The sequence below is a fragment of the Zingiber officinale genome, chromosome 7B, assembly GCF_018446385.1.
Source record: "Zingiber officinale cultivar Zhangliang chromosome 7B, Zo_v1.1, whole genome shotgun sequence".
NCBI classification, from domain to species: Eukaryota; Viridiplantae; Streptophyta; class Magnoliopsida; order Zingiberales; family Zingiberaceae; genus Zingiber; species Zingiber officinale.
Window position 1 is genome coordinate 102,455,751 of NC_055999.1, and position 25,038 is coordinate 102,480,788.

General features: G+C 39.9%; 1 protein-coding gene across 1 annotated transcript in view; it reads right to left on the minus strand.

Moving 5' to 3' along the window:
• Nucleotides 1–21,777, minus strand: part of LOC122006605 (protein NRT1/ PTR FAMILY 5.10-like) — a 38,283-nt gene extending 16,506 nt beyond the window's left edge. Inside the window, exons 1-2 of the mRNA XM_042562168.1 lie at nt 21,604–21,777; nt 21,306–21,523 (exon numbers count right to left, since the gene is read on the minus strand). Of these exons, the coding sequence (XP_042418102.1) occupies nt 21,306–21,523; nt 21,604–21,745 (360 nt within the window). The 5' untranslated portion in view covers nt 21,746–21,777. The remainder of the gene's footprint in view (nt 1–21,305; nt 21,524–21,603) is intronic.
• Between the last annotated feature and the right edge of the window lie 3,261 nt (nt 21,778–25,038).

The window sequence follows — 25,038 nt, forward strand, 5'->3', positions numbered from 1 at the left end:
TTACTCTCTCTTTATGTTGATGACATGATTATTAGAGGGGATGATATAAGTGGAATAGAAGAGTTAAAATTGCATTTGACTCGTGAGTTTAATATGAAAGATTTATGTCTTCTACATTATTTTTTGGGACTTGAAGTAGCTAATTCTCCTCATGGATATCTTCTCTCATAATCCAAATATATTGGTGACATTCTGGAGCAAGCTCATCTATTTGACACTCACACTGTTGATACTCTGTTTGAGGTTAATGTTCGGTACTCTTCTACTGGTGGTGTTCCCTTACTAAAAAGGTAGATCCGCTACCTTAGCGGCCCCCCTAGATCCTTCTTTATATCACACTCTAGTTGGTAGTCTAGTGTATTTCATTATCACTAGACTTGACATTACTTATGTTGTACACATTATCAGCCAATTTATTACTTCTTCTACTTCAGTACATTGGGGGGGGAGGTATGCTTCGCATCCTTCGATATTTTTGAGGTGCTTAGTTTCGTAGTTTTCTTTTTCTTCCACTTCTACCTTAGAGTTGCGCGCATATTCAGATGTAGATTGGTGTAGTGATTCTATATATCAAAAGTCTACCATAGGATTTTGTATTTTATTAGAAGATTCCCTTATCTCTTGGAAGAGTAAAAAAGCAAAATGTTGTTTCTCATTCTTCTACTGAATTAGAATATCATGCTATGACCTCTACTACCGTCAAAATTGTTTGATTTTGTTGGTTACTTACTAATGCGAGTATTTTTCTCTCGAACCCTATCTCTATGCATTGTGAAAACTCAGTGCAATTCAAATTACTCGCAATTCTGACTTTCATAAGCACACCAAATATTTCGAGATTGATTGTCATCTTGTCATCACTATCAAAATGACAATCACTTTGTCATTTATCTCATTTTCCTAGCAAATTACAGACTTGCTCACCAATGCACATTTCACTACACATTTTCAATTTTTGTTTAACAAACTCTTGATATTTTGAGTTTGAGAGGGAAGTAAATATATGTTAAATTATTATTATTATATAAGAGTAGATTAGTCTTTTGTTATTACTTTTGTTGTCTATTTATATCTCCTTTCTCTTTGTAAACCCTAATTTTTTTTAATACAATTATCTAGCTTCTGTTGATTCTCTTTTTTCTCTCATCTCTTTTTATTGGTGCAATTATCCTTGGGTCAAACTTGACTAGTTTGGTTCAAGCTTGAGTTTTGATATTTGACAATATATGAAGATTACAGATGTATTGTTCATTAGGGAGAATGTTAGTACAAGTCTTTTCTAATTAAATGTTACCAGTTTGAAGTTAAAGAGTAGTCAAGTAGGTTAACGTTGACTGAATACTTGATTGACAAAGTCCTAATTCAAAGTTAGACAAGGGCAAGACCAACAATATAGTTTATAGAAGAAGAAAAAAAATCAAATGGGTCAATGTTGATTGGACACTTGGTATGAAAAGTCCCAATGAGTGAAGACGGGTAGTGAAAAAAGTCTTGGTACACAAATATCTCTTGGCACACAAAGATCTCTTGAGCACAAAAGACTACTAATTAGACTTTAACCAAGTCCAATTTCGTCAACCATGGCCGGCCATCCCAAGCTCTATTATATAGAGCTTGAGAAATCAACAAGGCTGACTTTACCGTTATCAGTCGACTAGTCCTTGCACCAGTCAACTGGTGCCAGCCCAATGGTACTCCAATGGCTCTCTACCAGTCGACTGGTCCTTACACCAGTCGACTGGTGCCTAGCCGTTCGGGCACAGAAGCTCTCTGTGCTCACCACCAGTCGACTGGTACAAACCTAAACCCAGGGTTTCCCATCCTGAGTACATTTCTCTCGCACTCGGACCCTCACGACTCACTTGACTCTTCTTCGCAGCTTTGACCTCTTGCCTTCAAGCCTACTTCCTTTGGCTCTCGTCCCTCGGACGCATCCAAGCTTGCGGCTCGTCCCCAATGTCATCTTTCGTGTATGCCTCGAAGTCGCTTCCCTCGGCCCTTGTCCTTGCTGGCTTGTCCACGGTCCCTCAAATGCTCCATCCTTCACCGGACCTGAAGCCATCAACCTGAGTCACATGTGTATCCTGTAGTCCTGCACAACTCAAGTACACATATCAAATACAAGGGTGAACCTAACTTAAACCCTTTGCCCAAACACCAAAACACATGGTCCCACGGACCATTGGGATTGCTTCAACAATCTCCTCCTTTTTGGTGGTTGACAATACATTTAAGTTAGAGAAAACAAATAGCAAAACAATATACTAAAAATAATGGACTTATGATGCCAAGGCTACACACTTGGACTTACACCGCCGAATAGACTTACGTTGCCAAGGTTACACACTTGGATTTACACCGCCGAATAGACTTACATTGCCAAGGCTATACATTTGGACTTACATCGTCGAATGGACTTACGTTGCCAAGGCTACACACTTGGACTTACACCGTCGAAACAAAATGCAACATGCATTGGAACCTATCACAAGGCTCCCCTACACCTAAGCTCTCCATTGAGCTAGGAATTTTCTACAGGGATATTTAAGAACCTATCACAAGGCTCCCCCTACGCAAAGTCACTTAAGGTTTTCCCAACTAAACCTTACTTCTCCCCCTTTGCCTAACATCCAAAAATCTCTCCAACAATATCCCAATTGTTGAACACTTATCATCCAAACTGACCCTAAACTCATGTATTTATCCCCCATGGATCACATACATCTAAACGAGTTGACATGGTCAAGACCAGCACTGAAAAATACTTTCAGGCTGGTATCAGTCGACTGCCCCTGAGTACTAGTCGACCGCCCCCTTCGACACAACCTTACAGAAGCATTCTGTGGTCGAAAAATACTGTTACCAGTCAACTGGTATCTGCATCAGTCGATTGGTACTTTATTTCTACAAAAATCAGTCTTTTCAGGCCAGCTTTAGAAATGTACCAGAAATTTCATAGAGCTCCAAAAATCTCCAAATTTTATGGAGAGGCCTATTATACCCTTGTCTACTTGGGAAAAATACATTATAAAATGTATCTATCACTAATCCCAAGATTGACACAAAATCCAAAACTAGCTAAATAGTTCAATTGAACCTTAACCTAAAGTCCTAATTTTGGCTTCCTCTTGATGTATTTGCCCATATCAACCCATAATTCATCCCTAGCATTGGTTTATATGGCATCTATACATACAAAACTAATTATCATGCTATATGACCCCAAATGTCATATTTCTTGCATGAAACACAAACCATGGATGTCAAATCCCTATGTTTGAGACTCAAGTCCGTCTCCAAACCATTTGGCACACTCCATGGCTCCTCTAGACTCCCAAGTAGTGCCCACCTAAGATCCATTTACCATGGGTCCCAAATTGACTCTTTGAGCTACCCCTAAAGCTCTTAGCCTTAGCCACCTCCCTAGGTGACTCATCCACAATCGCTAGGCCATATCGGTGCACCTCCGGTGACACTTGGCCTACAAATTTAATATTCTTAACCTTGGACACCTTGTCATTGGTTAACTTAACCTTACCTTTAAATGGCTTTCCCTTGCCATTTATTGGTTTCTCCTTGCTATAGTCATATGCGACCCTAGCATATGACTTTCCCTTAGCCTTAGAGACATTAGATTGGTATCCCAAACCTGATCTATTGTTGTTGGGTCTTTGGTGTTGGTGCAAAATCCCTCAGGTCAAGGTTGACCTGGTTAACCAAGCTGAGTCTTGGTTTGGGTTTAGATGTTTGACAATAAGATATTGATCGAAGAAGAGTCAAGTAGGTCAAGGTTGACCGGATACTTGACTGGGAAGTCCTAACTGTCAAGTTAGGCAGAAGGAAGTCCTAGTGAGTGAAGCTAGGCAGAAGGAAATCCTAGTGAGTGAAGCTAGGTGAAAGTCCTGGTGAGTGAAGCCAGGTGAAAGTCCTAGTGAGTGAAGCTAGGCAGAAGGAAATCCTAGTGAGTGAAGCTAGGTGAAAGTCCTGGTGAGTGAAGCCAGGTGAAAGTCCTAGTGAGTGAAGCTAGGCAGATGGAAAACCCTAGTGAGTGAAGCTAGGTGAAAGTCCTGGTGAGTGAAGCCAGGTGAAAGTCCTAGTGAGTGAAGCTAGGCAGATGGAAAACCCTAGTGAGTGAAGCTAGGTGAAAGTCCTGGTGAGTGAAGCCAGGCAAGGAAGGAAATCCAGATGGATCAAGGATGATCGGACATCTGGTGTTGGGAAGTCCAAGTAGGTCAAAGGATTGATGGATACTTGGCAAGGAAGGAAATCAGATGGATCAAGGATGATCGGACATCCGGTGTTGGGAAGTCCAAGTAGGTCAAAGGATTGATCGATACTTGGCAAGAGGAAGTCCGGATGGGTCAAGGTTGACCGGACATCCGTGGAACTCCAAGTAGGTCAATGGAGTGACCGGATACTTGGCAGACGAGTAAAAGTCTAAGTGGGTCAAAGGGATTGACCGGACACTTGGTGGGGAGTCCTAGCAGGTCAAGGAGTGACCGATGCGAGGCATGATGTACCAACAAGTCAAGGTTGACCGGATGTTGGTTAGGGAGGATTGGGACTTGGTTTTGGGCAAAAACCAAGTCGGATCGATCCGTGGATCGATCAGGTGGATCGATCGGTGGATCGATCCGATTCTTTCAATCGAATGAGCAGTCTGGATCGATCGATTCGAGGTCCCATCGATCGGCCGATCGATCGGGCGATGTCTTCGCGACAATGCTGGATCGATCCGTGGATCGATCGGAGCTGCGGATAAGCGCCGGATCGATCCGTGGATCTATCCAGCCTCCCGATCGATTGAACATTGAATCGATCGGGATCCACCGATGCGTCGGGTTTAAAGTCGTGACGGCGTGGTCTTCGCATCGCTACGAGCTCTTCTCGATTCATTCCAGCTCCTCCACGCTCTCTACAAGCACGTGATCGCCAGGTTCTTGAAGGTTCTTGGAGGCTTTCCAAGTCAAGAGGCGGATCTATTGCAAGAGGAAGAAGTTAGGGTTAGGTTTTCTTGCACATCTTGTAAGCTTTGTGCTTGTATTTTGTTTCCCTTTCCTTCTTCTTGTACCGAGAGTCTTGTAGGGCTTCTCCGCCCTCGGTAGTTATCGAAAAGGAGTGTTTCATAGTGGAGGGTGCGTGCGTGGTGTGGATCCTTGGATTAGTCACCTCCTTTGGAGGTGGATACCAAGTAAAATCCTAGTGTTAGCGTGGTTGTATTTGTTTCTGTATTTTCCGCTGCATATTCTTGAAGAAACAAGCAACGCCAAGCAACGCCGAGCAACGCCAAGCACCGAGCGAACGCGACGAGTTATTCACCCCCCCCTCTAGCTACTTTTGGTCCTAACAAGTGGTATCAGATCGAGGCCGCTCTTCACCGGAATCATCGCCGGAAGGGTCAAGCATAACAAGAAGAGCTAGAGGGTGAAGAAGTTGGAGCAAATTCTTCAAGTTCAAGACTTTATCAAGCTCAACTTTAAGATGCAATTCCAAGATGGGCTTGGATTTGACACAAGGGTGGCTCCACCATACACTTCTACGAGTTTCGATTCTTGGAAATCAAGAATCGAAAATTTTCTTATGATGGAGATAGAGCAATGGTTTGCTCTAATGGAAGGCTTCAAGGCTCCAAGAAATTCAAAGGGTAAAGTTCTCAAGAGGAGCAAGTGGAGCCAAGAGCAAGTCCAAAGGTGCGAGGCTAATGACAAAGTGACCAAGCTTTTGGTCAATTTATTGCCAAGCACCATCCTTTGCAAAATTGGAGAATTTGAAGATGCAAAGGAATTATGGAGCAAATTGGACAAGCTTCATAAAGAGATCCCCTCCACTGTACAAGATCATGAAGAATCCAGAGAGGGTGACTCTTTGGAGCAAGATCAAGAGGAGGACTCCGAGGTTGAGAGATGCTCAACCTCCGAAGAAGAGGAAATCCAAGAAGCTTCATCCTCAAGGGAATGCAACGAAGGGAACAAGGAGGGAGCATACTCCTTGTTTCATGTTCAAGATGATGAAGCCTCCACCTCTAGGATTGAGGGGGAGCAATCCTTGGTGACGCCGGATCAAGAAGAAGGAGAAGCTTCTACATCCGGGTCAAGTGAAGAAGAAGAAGATGGTGCCACCTCCGAAATTCAAGAAATATCAAATGGAGGAGCAAGTGCCATCCCTACACAAGAAGGTATAAACATTTCAATTAATAATAAAAATCATATCATATGTTTTGAGTGTAGGGAAAGTGGGCACTACAAGAGCAAGTGTCCCAACTTGGCCAAGAAGAAGGGTCAAGTGACGCAAAAGGGCAAGGAGAAGCCCGAGGAGACCATTCCCGGAACAAAGAAGAGCAAGGAGCATATCATATGCTTCTCTTGCAATCAAAAGGGGCATTACCGGAGTCAATGCCTCAAGGGGAAAAAGATGGTCAAGGATCAAGGAGGCTCAAGTCAAGGGGGAGCCTCTAAGGTAAAAAGGAAGGTAACATTTATTGAGCCTACCCCTTTACATTATGGTAAAAAGCATGATAGTTCTAACTTTTATCATTTTAATGCAATTTACCATAAGAATAGGAAGCATGAGGGCTTTAAGGAAAATCATGTGGCCCTACATGCCAAAACTACTACATCTAAGGCTAGGAATGTAGGTAAAAGTCTAGGCAAGAACTCTAAGGATTGTAGCTACAAGCCTAGAAACAAAAATGCTCATGAACTTAATGGAAAAACAAAAACTAAGGACTTAGTGATGGAAAATCAAGTCTTGAGGTCAAGACTTGATAAAATGGAAAAGACCCTAAAAAGGATGGAAAATATCCTATTAGGGCAAAAAGAGCATAACCTAGGTTTAGGGGTACAAAAGTCATCCAATGGCCATAGAGGTTTGGGATACAAACCAAAGGCTAAGAAGGATGTGCCCTCTTACCATAGAGTTCCATATAGTTATGGAACAAACCCTAGGTCTAGTGGTCAAGCCAAAAATACTAGGGAAGTCATCCCTAAGAGTATTTTTGCAATAAATGTGACTAAGGCTTCTAAGAAGTCTAAGAAAGTCACAAACAAGGTCACAAGGGAGGCTATCCCTAGAGTTGACCTAGAAAGTGTGACCAAGGTCTCCAAGAAGCCAAACAAGGTCACTAGGAAGGTATCTAGGGAAGTTATCCCTAGTGAGTATCTAGAGCATCCAAGGAGCACCAATAGGTGTTGGGTTCCTAGGAGCATCTTCTCTACCCCATAGATGGGTTAGAGAGTGTCAACTCCGATTAGAAGGGTAGTTAACCCAACTTTGAGGAAATTGACACTCAAGGAGCATTTTCAAGGTTTTTGTTAACCTTTGAAAATGAAATGGAACTATTATTTACTCCTTGAAAGAGTAAAATGTGCCTAGTGGTGAAAATTTGATTTTAATCTTAAAAGGCACATATTGGGAAATTCACAAGAGCTACCAAGTTGGGATTTTGGTATGTTCTTAGGAAATTTAAGGCAATCCGGGCCTTAACTTTAAAGTGCTACTCTTGTGGAAAAATGAAATATGCCAACATTTGAGGAATATGCTTAATTTCAATTGGCATAAATTAATCAAGGGAATTAGAAATGCCAATTTAGGTTTTGGCGTTTTCGTGACGCACTTAAGGGCAATCTAGGATTAAGTTGTAAGTTTAGCTAAGGTTTTAAGGATACTTAGATAGTTAATCTAGGTATATTTTATTTATGTTAAATCTTGCCATGATTGTTTGCCCATCATATGTCATGACATCATGTCTATTTTTGCGTTCATGTTTTATTATGAAAAATCCAAAAATACCATGTCATGACATTCATACATCATGTAATTATAGGATATTTTCTTTTGAAAATTATTTCTTTTTGATGTATGTCATAACATTATCATGCATTAAGTTTAATTCCTTGTAATTAAGGACAAAAGGCATTTAACAACACTTATTAACAAGTGACATCCTAGGTGGGTGTCTAATATCTCCAAAATACCTAGATAGATATGCATGATCCCTAGATTAGGGCAAAACCAAAATCTACATCTCACAAAGACCTATAAGATGACTTGTATGTGTTTTAGTGCACATTAGATACAAGTGAGATGTTAGGATGATGAACAAAACTCAAGATGTTGATTTAGTGCATTCTTTTGAGTTTTAGTTTCATCAAAACACATAGATATGTGTTTTCCCATCATTGGGAAAGCTAATGTACAAGTCATGTGCATTATGCCCAAGGAACATGGTGGGATATTGGTTTTGAAAAAGTTTTCAAAATGATTTTAGAAAACCTTGGTGAAGGCTATCTTTTGATAGTAATCACCATTGAATAGTTAGACACAAACTTGAAGAAAACACTAAAGTTTTTGCAAGTTTTCAAGTTTGTGTCAATCTTTGAAAAGATGATGTATTTTCATAGAAAACTATTTTTCCTTGATAATATATGCCCTAAACAATGTCTACACGAAATTTCATAATTTTGAATTTTGTAGAATTTTCTAGGGGTTTACGAAGTTGACTGAAATGGAATTTCAGCAACTATCGAGCTCGATCGATCCATGGATCGATTGGGTGCTGAATCGATCCATGGATCGATTCGGAAGCCTCTCATGACAGAACTCGCTGGATTGATCGACCGATCGATCCGGTATTCCGAATCGATCGGTGGATCGATTCGGAAAGGTTCAATCGATTGGAACCCAACTCAATCGATCCAATGCTTGATTTTGGTTGGAAGCCTGATTTCAACACTTTGAACCTATTTTAGTCTAGGTAACCATTCCAAACCCTTAAAATACATTTGTATACATAAAAGGGTGTTTTCGTGTTGAAAACAAGGATGGAATGGTTAAGGAAGACTTCATTGAAGTTTAGGTTGAGGTTTGTTTCAAATTTTGAACATTTGAACCTCAAAACTTCTAAATCTGGGTTTCCTAAAGGTTTAGGATTCCAAGTCATTGTTGGTGCAATGACAGAAGTTACCACCATGTCTTTAGGGGGAGGGACTCTTTAAAGACATGAAAATTATTTTTCATAAACCTTGGAAGGTGGTTAACCTTCTGTTAAGAGAATGCTCATGGATGAGCAGTTGAACTTGAAATGGGGAGTGGATATCCTCATTATTTCAAGTGGGAACTCAAGATGTTAGAAAATGCTCAAGGTTGGGTATTTGTCTACATTGAGGAAGAAGTTAAGGATAAATGAAGGGTATGGGACCTTCATTATTGTGTTGATCACAATGAGTGAAGTTGTGATCACGATGAGCAACTCTTCAGGGGGAGAGTTTTCAACAGATGAAGTTGTTGAAGTGTGCCCAAAATTGGAGCATAGGTTGATGTGTGTCCAAAGACGGGTTGATGTGTTTTATTAGTAGGGGGTTGATGTGTGCCAATAGGGGGAGAATGAAAGGAAGTAAGTTAGGTTTTCATTACCTAGAGGGAGTTTGCCCTCTTAGGGGGAGAATGAAAAGCTTAACTTATGTGTTCATTACCTAGTGGCATGAAGAAGGAGGCTATAGGATTAGCCTAACTTACATGTGGGATTGTAAGTGTTATTGTGGTATTGTCAAACATCAAAAAGGGGGAGATTGTTGGTGCAACATCCCTCAGGTCAAGGTTGACCTGGTTAACCAAGCTGAGTCTTGGTTTGGGTTTAGATGTTTGACAATAAGATATTGATCGAAGAAGAGTCAAGTAGGTCAAGGTTGACCGGATACTTGACTGGGAAGTCCTAACTGTCAAGTTAGGTGGAAGAAGTCCTAGTGAGTGAAGCTGGCGGAAGGAAATCCTGGTGAGTGAAGCTAGGGTGAAAGTCCCGGTGAGTGAAGCCGGTGAAAGTCCTAGTGAGTGAAGGTAGCGAAGAAATCCTAGTGAGTGAAGCTGGGTGAAAGTCCCGGAAGCAGGCGGTGAAAGTCCTAGTGAGTGAAGCTAGGCGGATGGAAAACCCTGGTGAGTGAGCTAGGTGAAAGTCCGGTGAGTGAAGTCGGTGAAAGTCCTAGTGAGTGAAGCTAGGCGGATGGAAAACCCTAGTGAGTGAAGCTAGGTGAAAGTCCGGTGAGTGAAGCCGGGCAGGAAGGAAATCCAGATGGATCAGGATGATCGGACATCGGTGTTGGGAAGTCCAAGTAGGTCAAAGGATTGATGGATACTTGGCAAGGAAGGAAATCCAGGATGGATCGAGGATGATCGGACATCCGGTGTTGGGAAGTCAAGTAGGTCAAGGATTGATCGGATGCACATGGGAAGTCGGATGGGTCAAGGTTGACCAGACATCGTGGAACTCCAAGTAGGTCAATGGAGTGACCGGATACTTGCACGACGAGTAAAAGTCCAAGTGGGTCAAAGGGATTGACCGGACACTTGGTGGGAGTCCTAGCAGGTCAAGGGAGTGACCGATGCGAGGCATGATGTACCAACAAGTCAAGGTTGACCGGATGTTGGTTAGGGAGGATTGGGACTTGGTTTTGGGCAAAAACCAAGTCTTGGATCGATCCGTGGATCGATCCGGTGAGTCGTCGATCGATCCATTCTTTCGTGAGGAAAGCTTGGATCGATCCGTGGATCGATCGAGGATCTCGATCGATCAGTGGATCGATGAGCGCCTCTTGCCGGATAAGCGCCTGGATCGATCCGTGGATCGATCCGCCGCTCGAGAGGCGCTCCGGATCGATCCGTGGATCTATCCAGAGTCCCGATCGGAAACATTGAATCGATCGGGATCCGACCGTCGGCGTTTAAAGGCGAGCGTGGTCTTCGGCATCGCTTTACGAGCTCTTCTCAGATTCATTCCAGCTCCTCCACAGCTCTCTACAAGCACGTGATCGCCAGTTCTTGAAGGTTCTTGGAGGCTTTCCAAGTCAAGAGGCGGATCTATTGCAAGAGGAAGAAGTTAGGGTTAGGGTTTTTACTGCACATCTTGTAAGCTTTTGCTTAACTTGTATTTCCCTTTCTTCTTCTTGTACTGAGAGTCTTGTAGGGCTTCTCCGCCCTCGGTAGTTACCGAAAAGGAGTGTTTCATAGTGGAGGGTGCGTGCGTGGTGTGGATCCTTGGATTAGTCACCTCCTTTGGAGGTGGATACCAAGTAAAATCCTAGTGTTAGCGTGGTTGTATTTGTTTCTGTATTTTCCGCTGCATATCCTTGAAGAAACAAGCAACGCCAAGCGACAAGCACGCGACGAGCTATTCACCCCCCCCTCTAGCTACTTTTGGTCCTAACATTTGGCTACCCAACACCATACCTAAACCCTTAGATCCAACATTGAATCTTCCTAGGGTTTTCTTCAACTTATCAAGCTTTATCTTCAAAGCTTGATTTTCCCTTTCTAGGTTCCTAAACCTAGAGTCAACATGTCCACCTTGGATATTCCTAGACCTACCCTTTCTAGGCATATGTCTCCCCTTCTTAGGATTAATGTCTTAGTTCTCCTTAGGTCTACCATTTCTAGGTTTATCATGCATGGGTTTCTTAGGGTTTTGATCTACATTAACCATATTCCTATCATGATATCTAAAACCAAAATTTTGTATGGGTAAATAATAAGAATTATTCCTAGCATGCATCGAAGCATAAAAATTTGAATTACATTTCAAGTTGAGGTATACCTCCCTTACCCTTGAAGCTCCCCCTTGATTTGAGCTCCTCTTCTTCTTCTTCTATTTCTTTATATGCGTAAGCTTCTTGATTTTCCTCTTCTTGGGGTATTTTGTATGGTAGTGTCCCTTCTCCCCACATGTGAAGCATACAATGCGCATTTTCCTTCTTTGATATTCTTCATTCCTACAACTCTTGTTAGTGTTTAAATTAACTTGAATGAGTTTAGGAGTTACCTTCTTACCCATAGGACATCTACTCTTGTAGTGTCCCTTCTCATTGCTTTGATACCAATTGTAGGATCGAAAGAATTTAGATATCTTCATAATGGTATCACATTATCCACTTTAGGCCTAAGCCCTCATGGTTTTACTCTTGGGCTTTACCCAAAAGGCCTCATACCAATGAAGATATCTTTCTCTTATAAACCCATGATCTTTCTCTTGTGTTTTCAATGTGGGACTATGTTTGCAACCTTGCAACCCCAACAATCCCCCCCTCAAACAAAGGACCACAGACTTTCCACGTCCGATTCTCGACCCACCAGGTCATCCTGCCCCTCGGTCCACTTGACCTACTAGGACTTCCTTGCCTAGCCGCAATTAGGACTTCCTGCCTGGTGTCTGGTCCTCTTGATCCGAACATAAGAGTCCCCACTTTATTTGTTCGAGGTTAATATTATACCCACATGGCACCAGGCAGGACTTCCTTGTATTTGATATGTGTACTTGGGCAATCAGATCATAGCTGTTGTGCACAGTCGGCGGTTAAACCTTCTGGCAGTCCAGACTCTAATACCACTTGTAGGTGATCGGTGGCCGGCTTGAAGGGGGGGTTGGATAGACGACACCTCTAAATCGATCGCTTCCTACGCATTCGTTAGTGTACAGCGGAAAACAAAGAATACAACCACGAATACAAGTATGAAAGCTAAATACAAAGGAAGAGATGCAAACCGCTAACACGTTCGTTTACGTGGTTCGGAGATAACTTGCTCCTACTCCATGGCGTGTCCGTAAGGTGGATGATCTCTTAATCCGTTGGTGGATTAGTCCCCGACAAACTCCGGCTAGCTCAACCTCCTTGTCGGTGGAGAAACCTCACCACAATTCCAACCAAGACCTCTTGGCACACAAAGATCTCTTGAACACAAAAGACTACTAATTAGACTTTAACCAAGTCCAATTTCGTCAACCATGGCCGGCCATCCCAAGCTCTATTATATAGAGCTTGAGAAATCAGCAAGGTTGATTTTACCGTTACCAGTCGACTGGTCCTTGCACCAGTCGACTGGTGCTAGCCCAATGATACTCCAACGGCTCTCTACCAGTCAACTAGTCCTTGCACCAGTTGACTGGTGCCTAGTTGTTCAGGCACAGAAGCTCTCTGTGCTCACCACCAGTCGACTGGTCCCAGTACCAGTCGACTAGTACAATCCTAAACCTAGGGGTTCCCATCCCGAGTACATTTCTCTCACACTCGGACCCTCACGACTCACTTGACTCTTCTTCGCAGCTTTGACCTCTTGTCTTCAAGCCTACTTCCTTTGGCTCTCGTCCCTCGGATGCATCCAAGCCCGCGGCTCGTCCCCAATGTCATCTTTCGTGTATGCCTCGAAGTCGCTTCCCTCGGCCCTTGTCCTTGCTGTCTTGTCCACGATCCCTCGGATGCTCCATCCTTCACCGGACCCGAAGTAATCAACCTGAGTCACATGTGTATCCTGTAGTCATGCACAACTCAAGTACACATATCAAATACAAGGGTGAACCTAACTTAAACCCTTTGCCCAAACACCAAAACACATGGTCCCACGGACCATTGGGATTGCTCCAACAGACTAGACATTTGACACAAAGAGAAAAGTCCAAATGAGTCAAAGTATTAACCAAATAATTGGGGGAGAAGTCCCAACCAGTCAAGGGTGACCGGATGCTAAGCAATGAGGAGTTCCAACAGATTAAGATTGACTAAATATTAGGAAAGAAACCCTCGGACTCAAGGTTAAAAGCTAGGATTACCAAATTGATTAAGACAATCGATTTAGCAAAGCCTAAGCAATTAAGACTATGCTTAATCACTTAAGAGCTTAGAGTCGCGATCGAATAGTGAGGTGTTGAATCGCTTACCCTAAGCGATTCAATAGGCCTTAAGCGATCAGGATGATTACTTAAGATCCTTTCCGTGGAAAGACAAAAAGGGTGCTAAAGTGATTACCTTAATCGCTTCAGCTGTGGTAAGAGATTAAGTAAGGAAGCTTAATCATTTATGACTTTTCTCGAGATCGAGCAGAAGGGAGCAGAATCGATCAGGCTAATCGATTTTGACCCTCTTAAGCGATTGGGGTAATTACTTAGGTTTAAAATATAGCTGTTCTAAGCAGGTTACTGATGTGGTAATCGCTATTAAGACACCCGAAGTAACCTTAGAAAAGGGTTTTTCGTGACCGTTCTTGATAGAACACTCAATGCTAGTTCGTGGGAGTTTTTGGAGCTTAGTGTTGTTGCATTTCCTTCTACCAAGAGGCAGATTCGAGCAACAAGAAGAGAGAATGCAAAGATTTCATTATTGTAATCTCGTGTAAGATTTCATTGTATTTGTTCTTGCTCTTCTTGGTATATTTCGTGTTGTGAGCGTGTACAAGGTTATTTTGCCTCCGAATTATTTCCAAGAAGGATTGTTTTCATAGTGTAGATGTGTACACTATGTGGATCCTTACATTAATCATCTTAAGGAGGTGGATACCAAGTAAATTCTCGTATTAGCATTGCTTTTTAAATTTAGACTACGCAATCAAGAAGATCAAGAAATTGAAGCGAGCTATTCACCTCCTCTCCAACTCCCCTTGATGCTAACAAGTGGTATCAGAGCGAGGTCACTCTTCACCGTATTTATCGTCGAAAAGCGCAATGAGCTAGAGGAAGAAGAAGAAGTTGAAGTCCTAAGTTAACAAGCCAAAGATTATCATCAAGAGATCAACTTCAAGATGGATTCCCTAGATGGACTCGGATATGATACTAGAACGCCTCCATCATTTATATTGACAAGCTTCAGTCTTTGGAAATCAAGGATAAAAATTTTCTTGATGATGGAGATAGAGCAATGATTTACTCTAATGGAGGGGTTTCAAGCTCTAATGAATAGCAAAGGAAAAAATCCTAAAAAAGAGAAAATGGAGCGAGGAACAAATCAAGAGATGTGAGGTCAATGATAAAGTGACCAATTTATTGTCAAACAATATTTTGAGCCAAATTAGAGATTATGAAGATGCCAAGGAGCTATGGAGCAAATTGGTGAAGCTCTATGAAGATCCATCCTCAATTGAGAGCAACGACAAAGGCAAAGAGAGAAACTCTTTATTTCATCTACATGAGGATTCAAAGGTTGAGAGATGCTTAATATCTAAGGATGAAGATGAAGAGACATCCACCTCAAGGATTGAGGGAGAGCGTAGATCATCAATGTCGGATCAACAAGAAGCATGTACATCCAGATTAAATGAAGATTGTGTCACCTCTACATATCAAGAAAGATCAAATGGAGGATCTTGTGTAATCCCTACATGTGAAGGTATAAAAATTTCAAATTGTAATAATAAAGATCACATAATATGTTTTGAGGATAGAGAAAAAGAGCACTACAAAGTAAGTGTCCTAATTTGGTCAAGAAGAATGTTCAAGTGGCTTCCAAGGAAAAAGAAAAATTGAAGGAAGCTTAACCTTAGTACGCAAATTAGGCAAGGAACATATTATATGCTTCATATGCAATAAAAAGAGGCACTACCAGAATCAATTCCCAAGAAGAAAGATTTCAATCAAAAACTAAGGAGGAAGCTCAATTCAAGGGGAAACTCTTAAGAGCAAATCCAAAGTATCATTTATTGATGTAATTCCTTTAAAAATTGATAAAAAGTATGCTAGAAATAATTTATATCATTTTAATACTATTTATAATAAAAATAGGAAGCATGATAGGATTAAGGAAAAATATGTAGCATATCATGTTAGAACTATCTTACTTAAGAATAGGAAGGTAGAAATGAGTTAGGCAAGAAATCTAAGAAACATATATATATATATATATATATATATATATATATATATATATATATATATATATATATATATATATATATATATATATATATATATATATATATATATATATATATATGCCTAAAAACAAACATTCTCAAAAGATAAATGAAAAAACTAAGTTTGAAAATTTATGGAAAGAAAATCAAGTCTTGAGTTCAAAACTTAAAAAATTAGAGAGGAGACTTAGAGAAAACAAATGAAGAAAAATAGTCCAAGAACAAAAATCTAGGTCCAAATAAACAAGATTCATCCAATTGATGTAGGGGTTTGAGATACAAACCTAAAGCAAGAAGGATATGTCTTCATACCATAGAGTTCCAAATAGTTATAAAACTAGCCCTAGGTCTAGAAGTGAAGTCAAAGTTATAAAAGAAGCAATCCCTAGAGTTGATTTTGAGGAGACTAGTGGGACTAAGGCTTCAAAGAAACCTAGAAAAATCATTAGGAAGGTACTAAGGGAAGTTATCTCTAATGAATACCTAGAACATCCAAATAGCACCAATAGATTTTGAATTCTTAAGAGTTTGTTCTCTATACCCTAGATGGGTTTAGAAAGTGTTAACTTAAATTGAAAGGGTAATTAGTCCAACCTTGATGAAGTTGACATTTTGGAGTATTTTTAAGGTATTGTTACACCTTGAAAATGACAAAGATTAATTGTTTACTATTTGAAAGAGTAATGTGCGAAAATTTGAAGGTTTGGACCTAATTAAATTGGCACAATTAGGATAGAGGTTAAATAAATATCAAGTTGGGATTTTAGTAATTTCTTAAGGAGATAAGGGCAACTTAGACTTTATTTCTAAATTTAACGATTAGTTAGAGACACTTATATAGATAATCTATATATTTTCTTTATGCTAAATTACAATGTTTTGTGTATTTTATCACATGCCATGTTATCATGACATCAAATTTGATATTCATATTTCATTATGAAAAATGTCATGATATTTTTGATATATCTATACATGCATAATTTAATTTATGATATATTTAGATTGCATTTTTGGAAAGTATGCATGTGAAGTATATCATGATTATTTTCATGCATTATTTTAATTCCTTATAATTAAGGACAATGACATTGATTATCAAATCACATCTTAGGTGGATGATCAAAATTTAAAATGTCTAGTTAGAAATATATGATCCCTTAGATTAGAGAAATCCAATATCTACATCTCATAAGGACTATAAGTTGGGTTGTATATATTTTGATGCATATAAATACAAGTGAGATGTTAAGAGGATGAACAAAACTCAATATATTGATTTAGTGCATCTATTTGAGTTTTAGTTTCATCAAAACACATAGATTATGTATTATCCAATCATGAGAAAAGCAAGTATACAAGTTTTGTGCATTTACCCCAAAGATTATGGTTAAAAATTACTTTTGAAAATGATTTCAAAAAGGTTTTGGAAAACCTTGGTGAAGACTATTTGTTGATAGCAATTACCATTGAATAGTTAAATACAAACTTGAGAGAAACATTGAAGATTTCAATAGTTTCCAATTACGTGTCAATTTTTGAAAATAGATTATATTTTATTAGAAAAATATTTTTCCATGTCAGAAACAATGTCTACATGAATTTTCATGATTTTGAAATTTTATAGAATTATTTAGGGATTTTGAAATTCAAACAAAATTAAATTTTAGAAATTATAAACGATAATCACTTAAGGGAAGATTTTAAGCGATTACGGAGTGGCTGAATTGATTAAGCCCTAGCGGTAAGTGATTACTGTGTTCTAAGAGATTAACATGGTGTGTTAAACGCTTATGACATGTTTTAAGCGATTAAGAACTGCAAGTAATCGCTTAAGGACTAATTTCTATTGAAATAAGATTGTTTTAGTTACTTAAGTCATGTTTAGTCTAGTGCAATTATTCCTAACCCTCTAAAGTACTTGGATAAGCATCCAAGGGTATTTTTCGTGATGAAAATAAGGAATGAAGATTAATTTGGAATTTAGTATGAGGTTTGGTTTCAAGATTGAAATTTTAATCTCATAATTTCAAATTTTAGATTTTCTAGATGATTAGAAACTCTAAATCATTGTTGGTGCAATGATAAAAGTTTGAAGCATGCTTTAAGAGGGAGAATTTCCTTAAAAGCATGATTTAAGTATGTAAAGGAAGAATGCTCTAGGTCGAACATTAAATGATGGAAGAATGTTCTAAGATGAGCATTGGAAAATGTATTCTCAAGGGTGAGCATAAAGAAAATAAAGGGTATGAGACCTTCATTGTGATATTGTGAATAACGAGTGAGGTTGTGGACAACAAGTAGGGGATAAATCTTAGGAGAAGATTTTTGATGTGTGCTAAAGGGGGAGAATGTAGGGTTTAAGTTAGGAAATTCTTCATATTTAAAGGGGGAGAATGTGAAACCCTCATGTTAAGGGGGAGAATGTAGAAACCCCTCATTCATGCTTTGGCATGAAAAAGAAGTTGGGACTATTGGATGAGCGTAACTTAAATGTATTGTCAAACATCAAAAATGAGGAGATTGTTAGTGCAATTATCCCTGGATCAAAGTTGACTAGTTTGATTCAAGCTTGAGTTTTGATATTTGATAATATATGAAAATTGCAGGTGCAATTGTCCATTAGGGGGAATATTGGTGCAAGTCTCCTCTGGTCAAAGGTTGACTAGTTTGAAGTAAGAGAGCAGTCAAGTAGGTTAATGTTGACCAGATATTTGACTAGGAAAGTTCTAACTAGAGGTTAGGCAAGGACAAGATCAATGGGATGGTTAGTAGAAAAAGGAAAACCAAGTGAGTTAATATTGACCAGATACTTGGTCTGAAAGTTCCAGTGAATAAAGCTAGACAGTGAGGAAAGTACTGGTGAGTGAAGTCAGATAGATGAAAAGTTCTAGTAAGTGAACCCAAATAATTAGAAAGTCCCGGTGAGCGAAGCCGAATAGTGAGGAAGTCCTAGTGAGTGAAGTCATACAATTTGAAAGTCCCGGTGAGAGAAGTCAGACAGTGGAAAAATTCTAGTGAGTGAAGCTAGGTGGTGAAAAATCCCGGTGAGTAAAGTCAGGCAGTAAAAAATCTTAATGAGTGAAGCTAGGTGGTAAAAAGTCCTAGTAAGTGAAGTCAGACGTTGAAAAATTCAGGTGGGTCAAAGGTTGATCAGACACTTAGTGTTTGGAAGTTCAAATGGGTCGTGGAGGACCGGATACTTAGCACGAGGAGAAAAGTCTAAATTGGTCAAAGGATTGACAAGACACTTGGTGGGGAAATCCCATCAGGTCAAGGGTGATCGGATACTAGGCAATGAGGAGTCCCAACAAGTCACGATTGCTCAAATGTTAGGCAAGGAATCCTAGGACTCGAGTTTAGAAGCTAGGGTTGCCAAATCGATTAAGACAATCGATTTGGCAGAGCGATTAAGACTATGCTTAGGGATGTAAACGAGCCGAACCGAGTCTAACAGTATTAGGCTCGAGCTTGGCTCATTTAAGTTATATTCGGGCTCGAGCTCGAATCGAACTTTTATCACAAGGCTCGAGCTCGGCTCGTTTTAGAATTATTAAGCTCGCGAACAGTTCGAGCTCGACTCGTTATTAGTTCGATTATCAAAGTTAACGAGCCTAACTCATTAAGCGAGCTTGGACTCGTTTTCGGGCTCGTTTAGAGCTCGTTTTAGAGCTCATTTTTTTGACTCATTTTAAAACTCATTTTAAGGCTCATTTTAGAGCTCATTTTTTTGGCTCGTTTTAGAGCCCGTTTTTTGGTTCGGTTTAAAGCTCGTTTTTTTTGGCTCGCGAGCCTATAAACGAACATGTTCATGAGCTCACGAGCCGAATATCCTTAAGTTCGAGCTCGGCTCGATAAACTAAATGAACGAACTCGAACGAGCTTTTTACCGAATCGAGCTCCGAATAGCTCGCGAACCGTTTGGTTCATTTACATCCCTAACTATGCTTAATCGTTTAAGAGTTTAAAGTTGCGATCGAATAGTGACGTGCTGAATCGCTTAAGGTAAAAGAAAGGTGCTGAAGGGATTACCTCAATCGCTTCAGCTGGGTAAGTGATTAAACAAGGAAGCTTAATTAATCGCTTACGATTTTTCTCACGATCGAGCAAAAGGGAGCGAAATCGATCCGGCTAATCGATTTTGACCCTCTTAAGCAATTGGCGTAATCTCTTAGGTTCAAAATATAGTCGTTCTGAGCAGGTTGCTGACATGGTAATCGCTTAGGAGATTCTTAAGCGATTAAGGTGTCCGAGGTAACTCTAGTAAAGGGTTTTCCGTTGATAGAACACTCAATGCTAGTTCTTGGAGCTTAGTGCTGTTGCATTTCCTTTTACCAAGAGGCAAATTCGAGCAACAAGAAGAGAGCAAGCTAAGCTTTCATTATTTTCATCTCTGGTAAGATTTCATTGTATTTGTTCTTATATTCTTCTTGGTGTATTTCGTGTTGTAAGTGTGTACGAGGTTTCTCCGCCTCCGGATTCTTTCTAAGAATGAGTGTTTTCATATTTTAGATGTGTGCACTATGTAGATCCCTAGATTAGTCAACTTAAAGAGGTGGACGTCAAGTAAATCCTGATATTAATATATTTTTTTTAAATTTCTGTTGCGTAATCAAGAAGATCAAGAAATTAAAACTAATTATTAACTTCCCCTCTAGTTCCCCTTGGTCCTAACACTTTATTCTTCATTTTATATCATCTTTTACATTCTATTTGCATTGTTTACATAATCACAAGTATATTTTAATTTATTTTGATGACTAATGTAAAAAAATTTTTATGATCAAATCGATCACCACCGGCATAATCAAATTGAAGAGTTTATATATATATATATATAAAACCTCAGTTTAGGCCAAAGCTAGGTCACGGGTCACGAGGAAGGTGAAGGTAGCATGTAAGCGGTGTGAGCACTTTACCCTGGTTTGACAAAGAGGGAATATTCATTAATTTAACATTTAATATGTGTTATGTTATTTGGAAGGTAAAAAAGGAAACTGAAAATTAAATATATAAAGTTAAAAAAAATAATATTTAAATTAGACATTGATTTGATTTTTTTTATAACAGAATACTATTGGGAAAAAGGTATTTTGGATTCTTTTTACCTTCCTTATGCGTCAAATTGTTGTGTGGGAAAATCTTCTTTTTGGTAATGAAGAGTAAAACTTACAAATCCCTATCTTTTCTTTCCTTCAGCTGACTTCTTTCCAAACAAATTTAAAGTTTCCTTTCCCCTTATCTTCCCTTGTCTTCCCTTCCCTTCCCTTCCCTGCTATGGTCTCCTCCCAAACAAACCCTAAACCCTAAATTGCAGAGGAGGAAGGAGCAATTTATATAATAAAAATAATTTTATTACATAATAGTTAAATAAAATAACTGTATTATGTTAGATATAAATTCTACTAGTGTTTGCACTGGCTCAGCGGTCGCCACGGACATGCACTTATCGTGCATGCCACAAAGTGCGAGTTGCGTGCCATTTGGCACACTATTCTGCCAAAATAAACTGCAACTTTTGAAGAACTGATCAACAGCATGCAAACCAATTGAATAATAAGCAAATAATAATAATAATAATAATAATCAAAACCCAATAATTAATTAAGATCGATCGATGTCAAGAATTAACTTAAAATTGATACCAGGACGTAGAGGATGGAGGCGACGACGATGGTCCAGTACCGGCCCAGATAAGCGTCGGCAAGGAAGGCTGCCACCACCGGCAGCGCCGACGTCACCCCCGCCCACGTGTTCACGGCGGCCGCCGCCACGGCCGTCTTCTCCCGGAGCGGCCCCGACAGGTAGTTAATCAGATTAGAGGAGACGCCGTAATAGGCCGACCGCTCCGCCGTCTCCATTCCTAATCCCATATCGCATCGATTTAAATATCAAAAATATTTACGGCAAATAGATGAACGCGCGTGGCGTTAGCATAAAGACCTATGATGAAGAAGGCGGACGTCCACTGGCCGGAGGACCTCCGCGCGACGGGGCGGCCACGGTGATCGACGGCGCCGTGGACAGGACTACTGCCGCTGCGGTGTCGGGGATCAGGTGGCGCTGCAGATTCGCTGTCGTTCATGTTTCGAAGATATGATCTGTTTTACGAATTACGGCACCAAGAGTAGCTGAGTAGGCTGGGTAATATAGTCTGGAGGATTCAGAGTGGCGTCAGTTGGTGGGAAGTTCAGTCAGTGACAGTACAATGTTTCCATTGTCGGACGCGATGTCATTGGAGGACGAGGCGTGGTGCTTGAATTCTCTCTTGCTTTTTGTCACAGAACGTGATGTCTTTTGTGGACACACGTGGAAGGGGTTGTTTTCTTGTATGCTAATGGGGGCGTCGGCGTCCGGCTTCGGGCGTTTCATGCCAGAAACGTTTGTATTTTGTCAATGAGGTGGGACCCTTAAAATTGAATTCGACGAAAAATAGTCAATTAACATGACGGTTAAAATTAAAGAAGGGATTGATTAAAATTAAAAAGAGATTAATTTTCGGGTCGAATTGATATCATACTGAGGTAAATAAAGTATTACCATTAAGTGCTTTGGTTGATCGGATCAAAAAGTTGATCAGACATGTTAGGTATATCGTTCGATTGAACCAAATTCTATATTCAATTATAACAATTGAGTGTAAAATGAACCTCCGACATAAAGTTTGATCGAACATATTGTTCGAGCAGATTCCGAATCTCCAGCATAAATCTCGTTGACTCAAGGCCGGGCGAACCTTAGGGGCTCAGCTCCCCATTTCTCTAAATGCAAGGCCCTTAGCTTACATCTGCCTGACTCCAGCACCAGTCAGACATTTGGGGCCCAGTTTTCCACATGAGCATGCTCCTAGTTTATAGCTGGTCGGCTCAGAGCCCGTCAAACTTTCTCAAGGAGATAACATTATCAGTAGAGATGTAAACGAGCCGAACCGAGCCGAACAGTATCAGGCTCGAGCTTGGCTCGTTTAAGTTATATTCGGGCTCGAGCTCGGCTCGAGCTCGAATCGAGCTTTTATCACAAGGCTCGAGCTCGACTCGTTTTAGAATTATCAAGTTCGCGAACAGTTCGAGCTCGGCTCGTTATTAACTCGATTATCAAAGTTAACGAGCTTAACTCGTTAAGCGAGCTCGAGCTCGTTTTCGGGCTCGTTTAGAGCTCGTTTTTGGCTCATTTTTGGCTCGGTTTAAGGCTCGTTTTAAGGCTCATTTTAGAGCTCATTTTTTTGGCTCGTTTTAGAGCTCATTTTTTGGCTCGATTTAAGGCTCGTTTTTTTGGCTCGCGAGCCTATAAACGAACATGTTCGCGAGCTCACGAGCCGAATATCCTTAAGCTCGAGCTCGGCTCGATAAAACTGTCGAGCTCGAAATCGAGCTCAAGCTCGGCTTGATAAGATAAACGAACGAACTCGAACGAGTTTTTTACCGAATCGAGCTCCGAATAGCTCGCGAACCGTTTGGTTCATTTACATCCCTAATTATCAGGAAATCGTAATAATTTATCAGGGAATATGTCATTACTCTGACATATGCATGCAATGGAACCTTCCTCCGCCTATAAAAAGACTGTCATACATACTCCACCACTCGACACACTCTGACATCAAACATTCTCTGTCACCTCATTAATGCGGATGTTATGAGAGGCGATATAAAAAGAAGTCCTCTCCATTGGCCAGGTGTGTGCATGAATGCATACACATCCGTACACTCGTACATTTTACGTCATTATTCTACTGTTCATTGTCTTCTCCATTTCATTCAATTACTGTTCTGACTTGAATATCGGAGTACCTGTATTAAGGACCTCTTCCCTAATTCTCATTTTAATGTTCTCGTTGACTTTGTTTGTAGTGTGTATGTCCACAGCTCTTAACTCTAGGATCGTTTAATATCATCTTCTTCCAATTTAGAATTTTTTTCCCAATCAATATACAAGCTATCTGGACGTCACCTCTAGTTAGTCCGTCACCTTCTCTACTCTCAGACACGATGATATATTATTTCAGATTTTCTCATTTCCCATATTTAATATATTTCAGACTCTATCAGATCGTTTTAGAGGAATAGCTAAGATAAACGCTTTACTTATTACCACTAATGAAACACTTGTATTTGGCTCACGACTTACTGATAAAAGAAAGCTGAGTTGATAACTTTAGTATGGGAGAAGTAAAGGTCGACGTTAAGCTAACAGTTAGTGTCGTCTTGAGGCTCTTGTTTCAATTATTCTTTTTCTTAACTCTGCTAGCGACAATTGTTGGAGCTAATAATGATGGTGGAATATTTGTACTTTGAATTCAATGAAATGATTTTATCAGTAGGGGATCTTTGTTGGTATTTTGTGAGGTCCTCGGAGCTACGGTGTTATGGTAGGATATTAAAATTATTATCTAGATATTTATAGTTCGATTTTTAATTATAGTATATTTATAAAAAAAAATTCTTCAAATAGGACGCGCAATCAAAAGATGTTGGGCTACCCGTAACGTGCATTTTTTGATTTACCTTAATGGTAAATGGAAAATTTTCATGAAATCGAATTGATCATCTAGATCAGGTTCCATTTAAAGGATCATATTGACCCTTCACTTGGATGAATCCAATTTATCCATTAACCTAGCTTCACTTTGAATGAATCTAATTCATTCACATTATATATTTTTTAAATTCAAATATCTGATTCTTATCATCCGATTAATCTTTGAGATGATTGATCTTGTCCTACAAAAATTTTCTATCAATTATTATGATAATTATGAAGTGTAGTGGGTCTTGATGGATGATCCAACGTCACAAATAATTCGAACTCTTAGAGTGTAATGTGTCCTGAGTGAGATTCAAACCCTCATTGTATAAAGAATTCGTCCCACCACTTATTATTACATCCATTCACATGATGCACCTTGTCATATGTGCGGTGCTTGGATGATATCACCCCGAGGTAGGGTTGAGTTGGCTACTGCTGGGCAGAACTTGCTACAATGGATAGGGGTTGATTCTCGGGAAGGTCGAACAAACAACCCTCCCCCACAGTCGTTAACTATAATTTCTTGATTTACCTCCTCATAGATGGTTGGGGGACCGATCATGTGACATCGCTACGATGCCACAACAGTGCTTGGACGATATCACATCACTACAATATTAGTATTAGCTCTAAGAGTCAATTATGAGATGATTGACACATCCGAATTATACTCATTGAGTTAGACTCAAGTGAATTCAACCATATGGATTCAATTTAATTCTAATTAGACTTGAGTTAGATTCCAGTGAATTCATTCGCTAAAGATGATTAATGGAGATTAATGAAATATTAAAAGAGTTAATTTCAAAATTGATTATTCATTCAATTTTGAAAATTGAATTCAATGAAGAA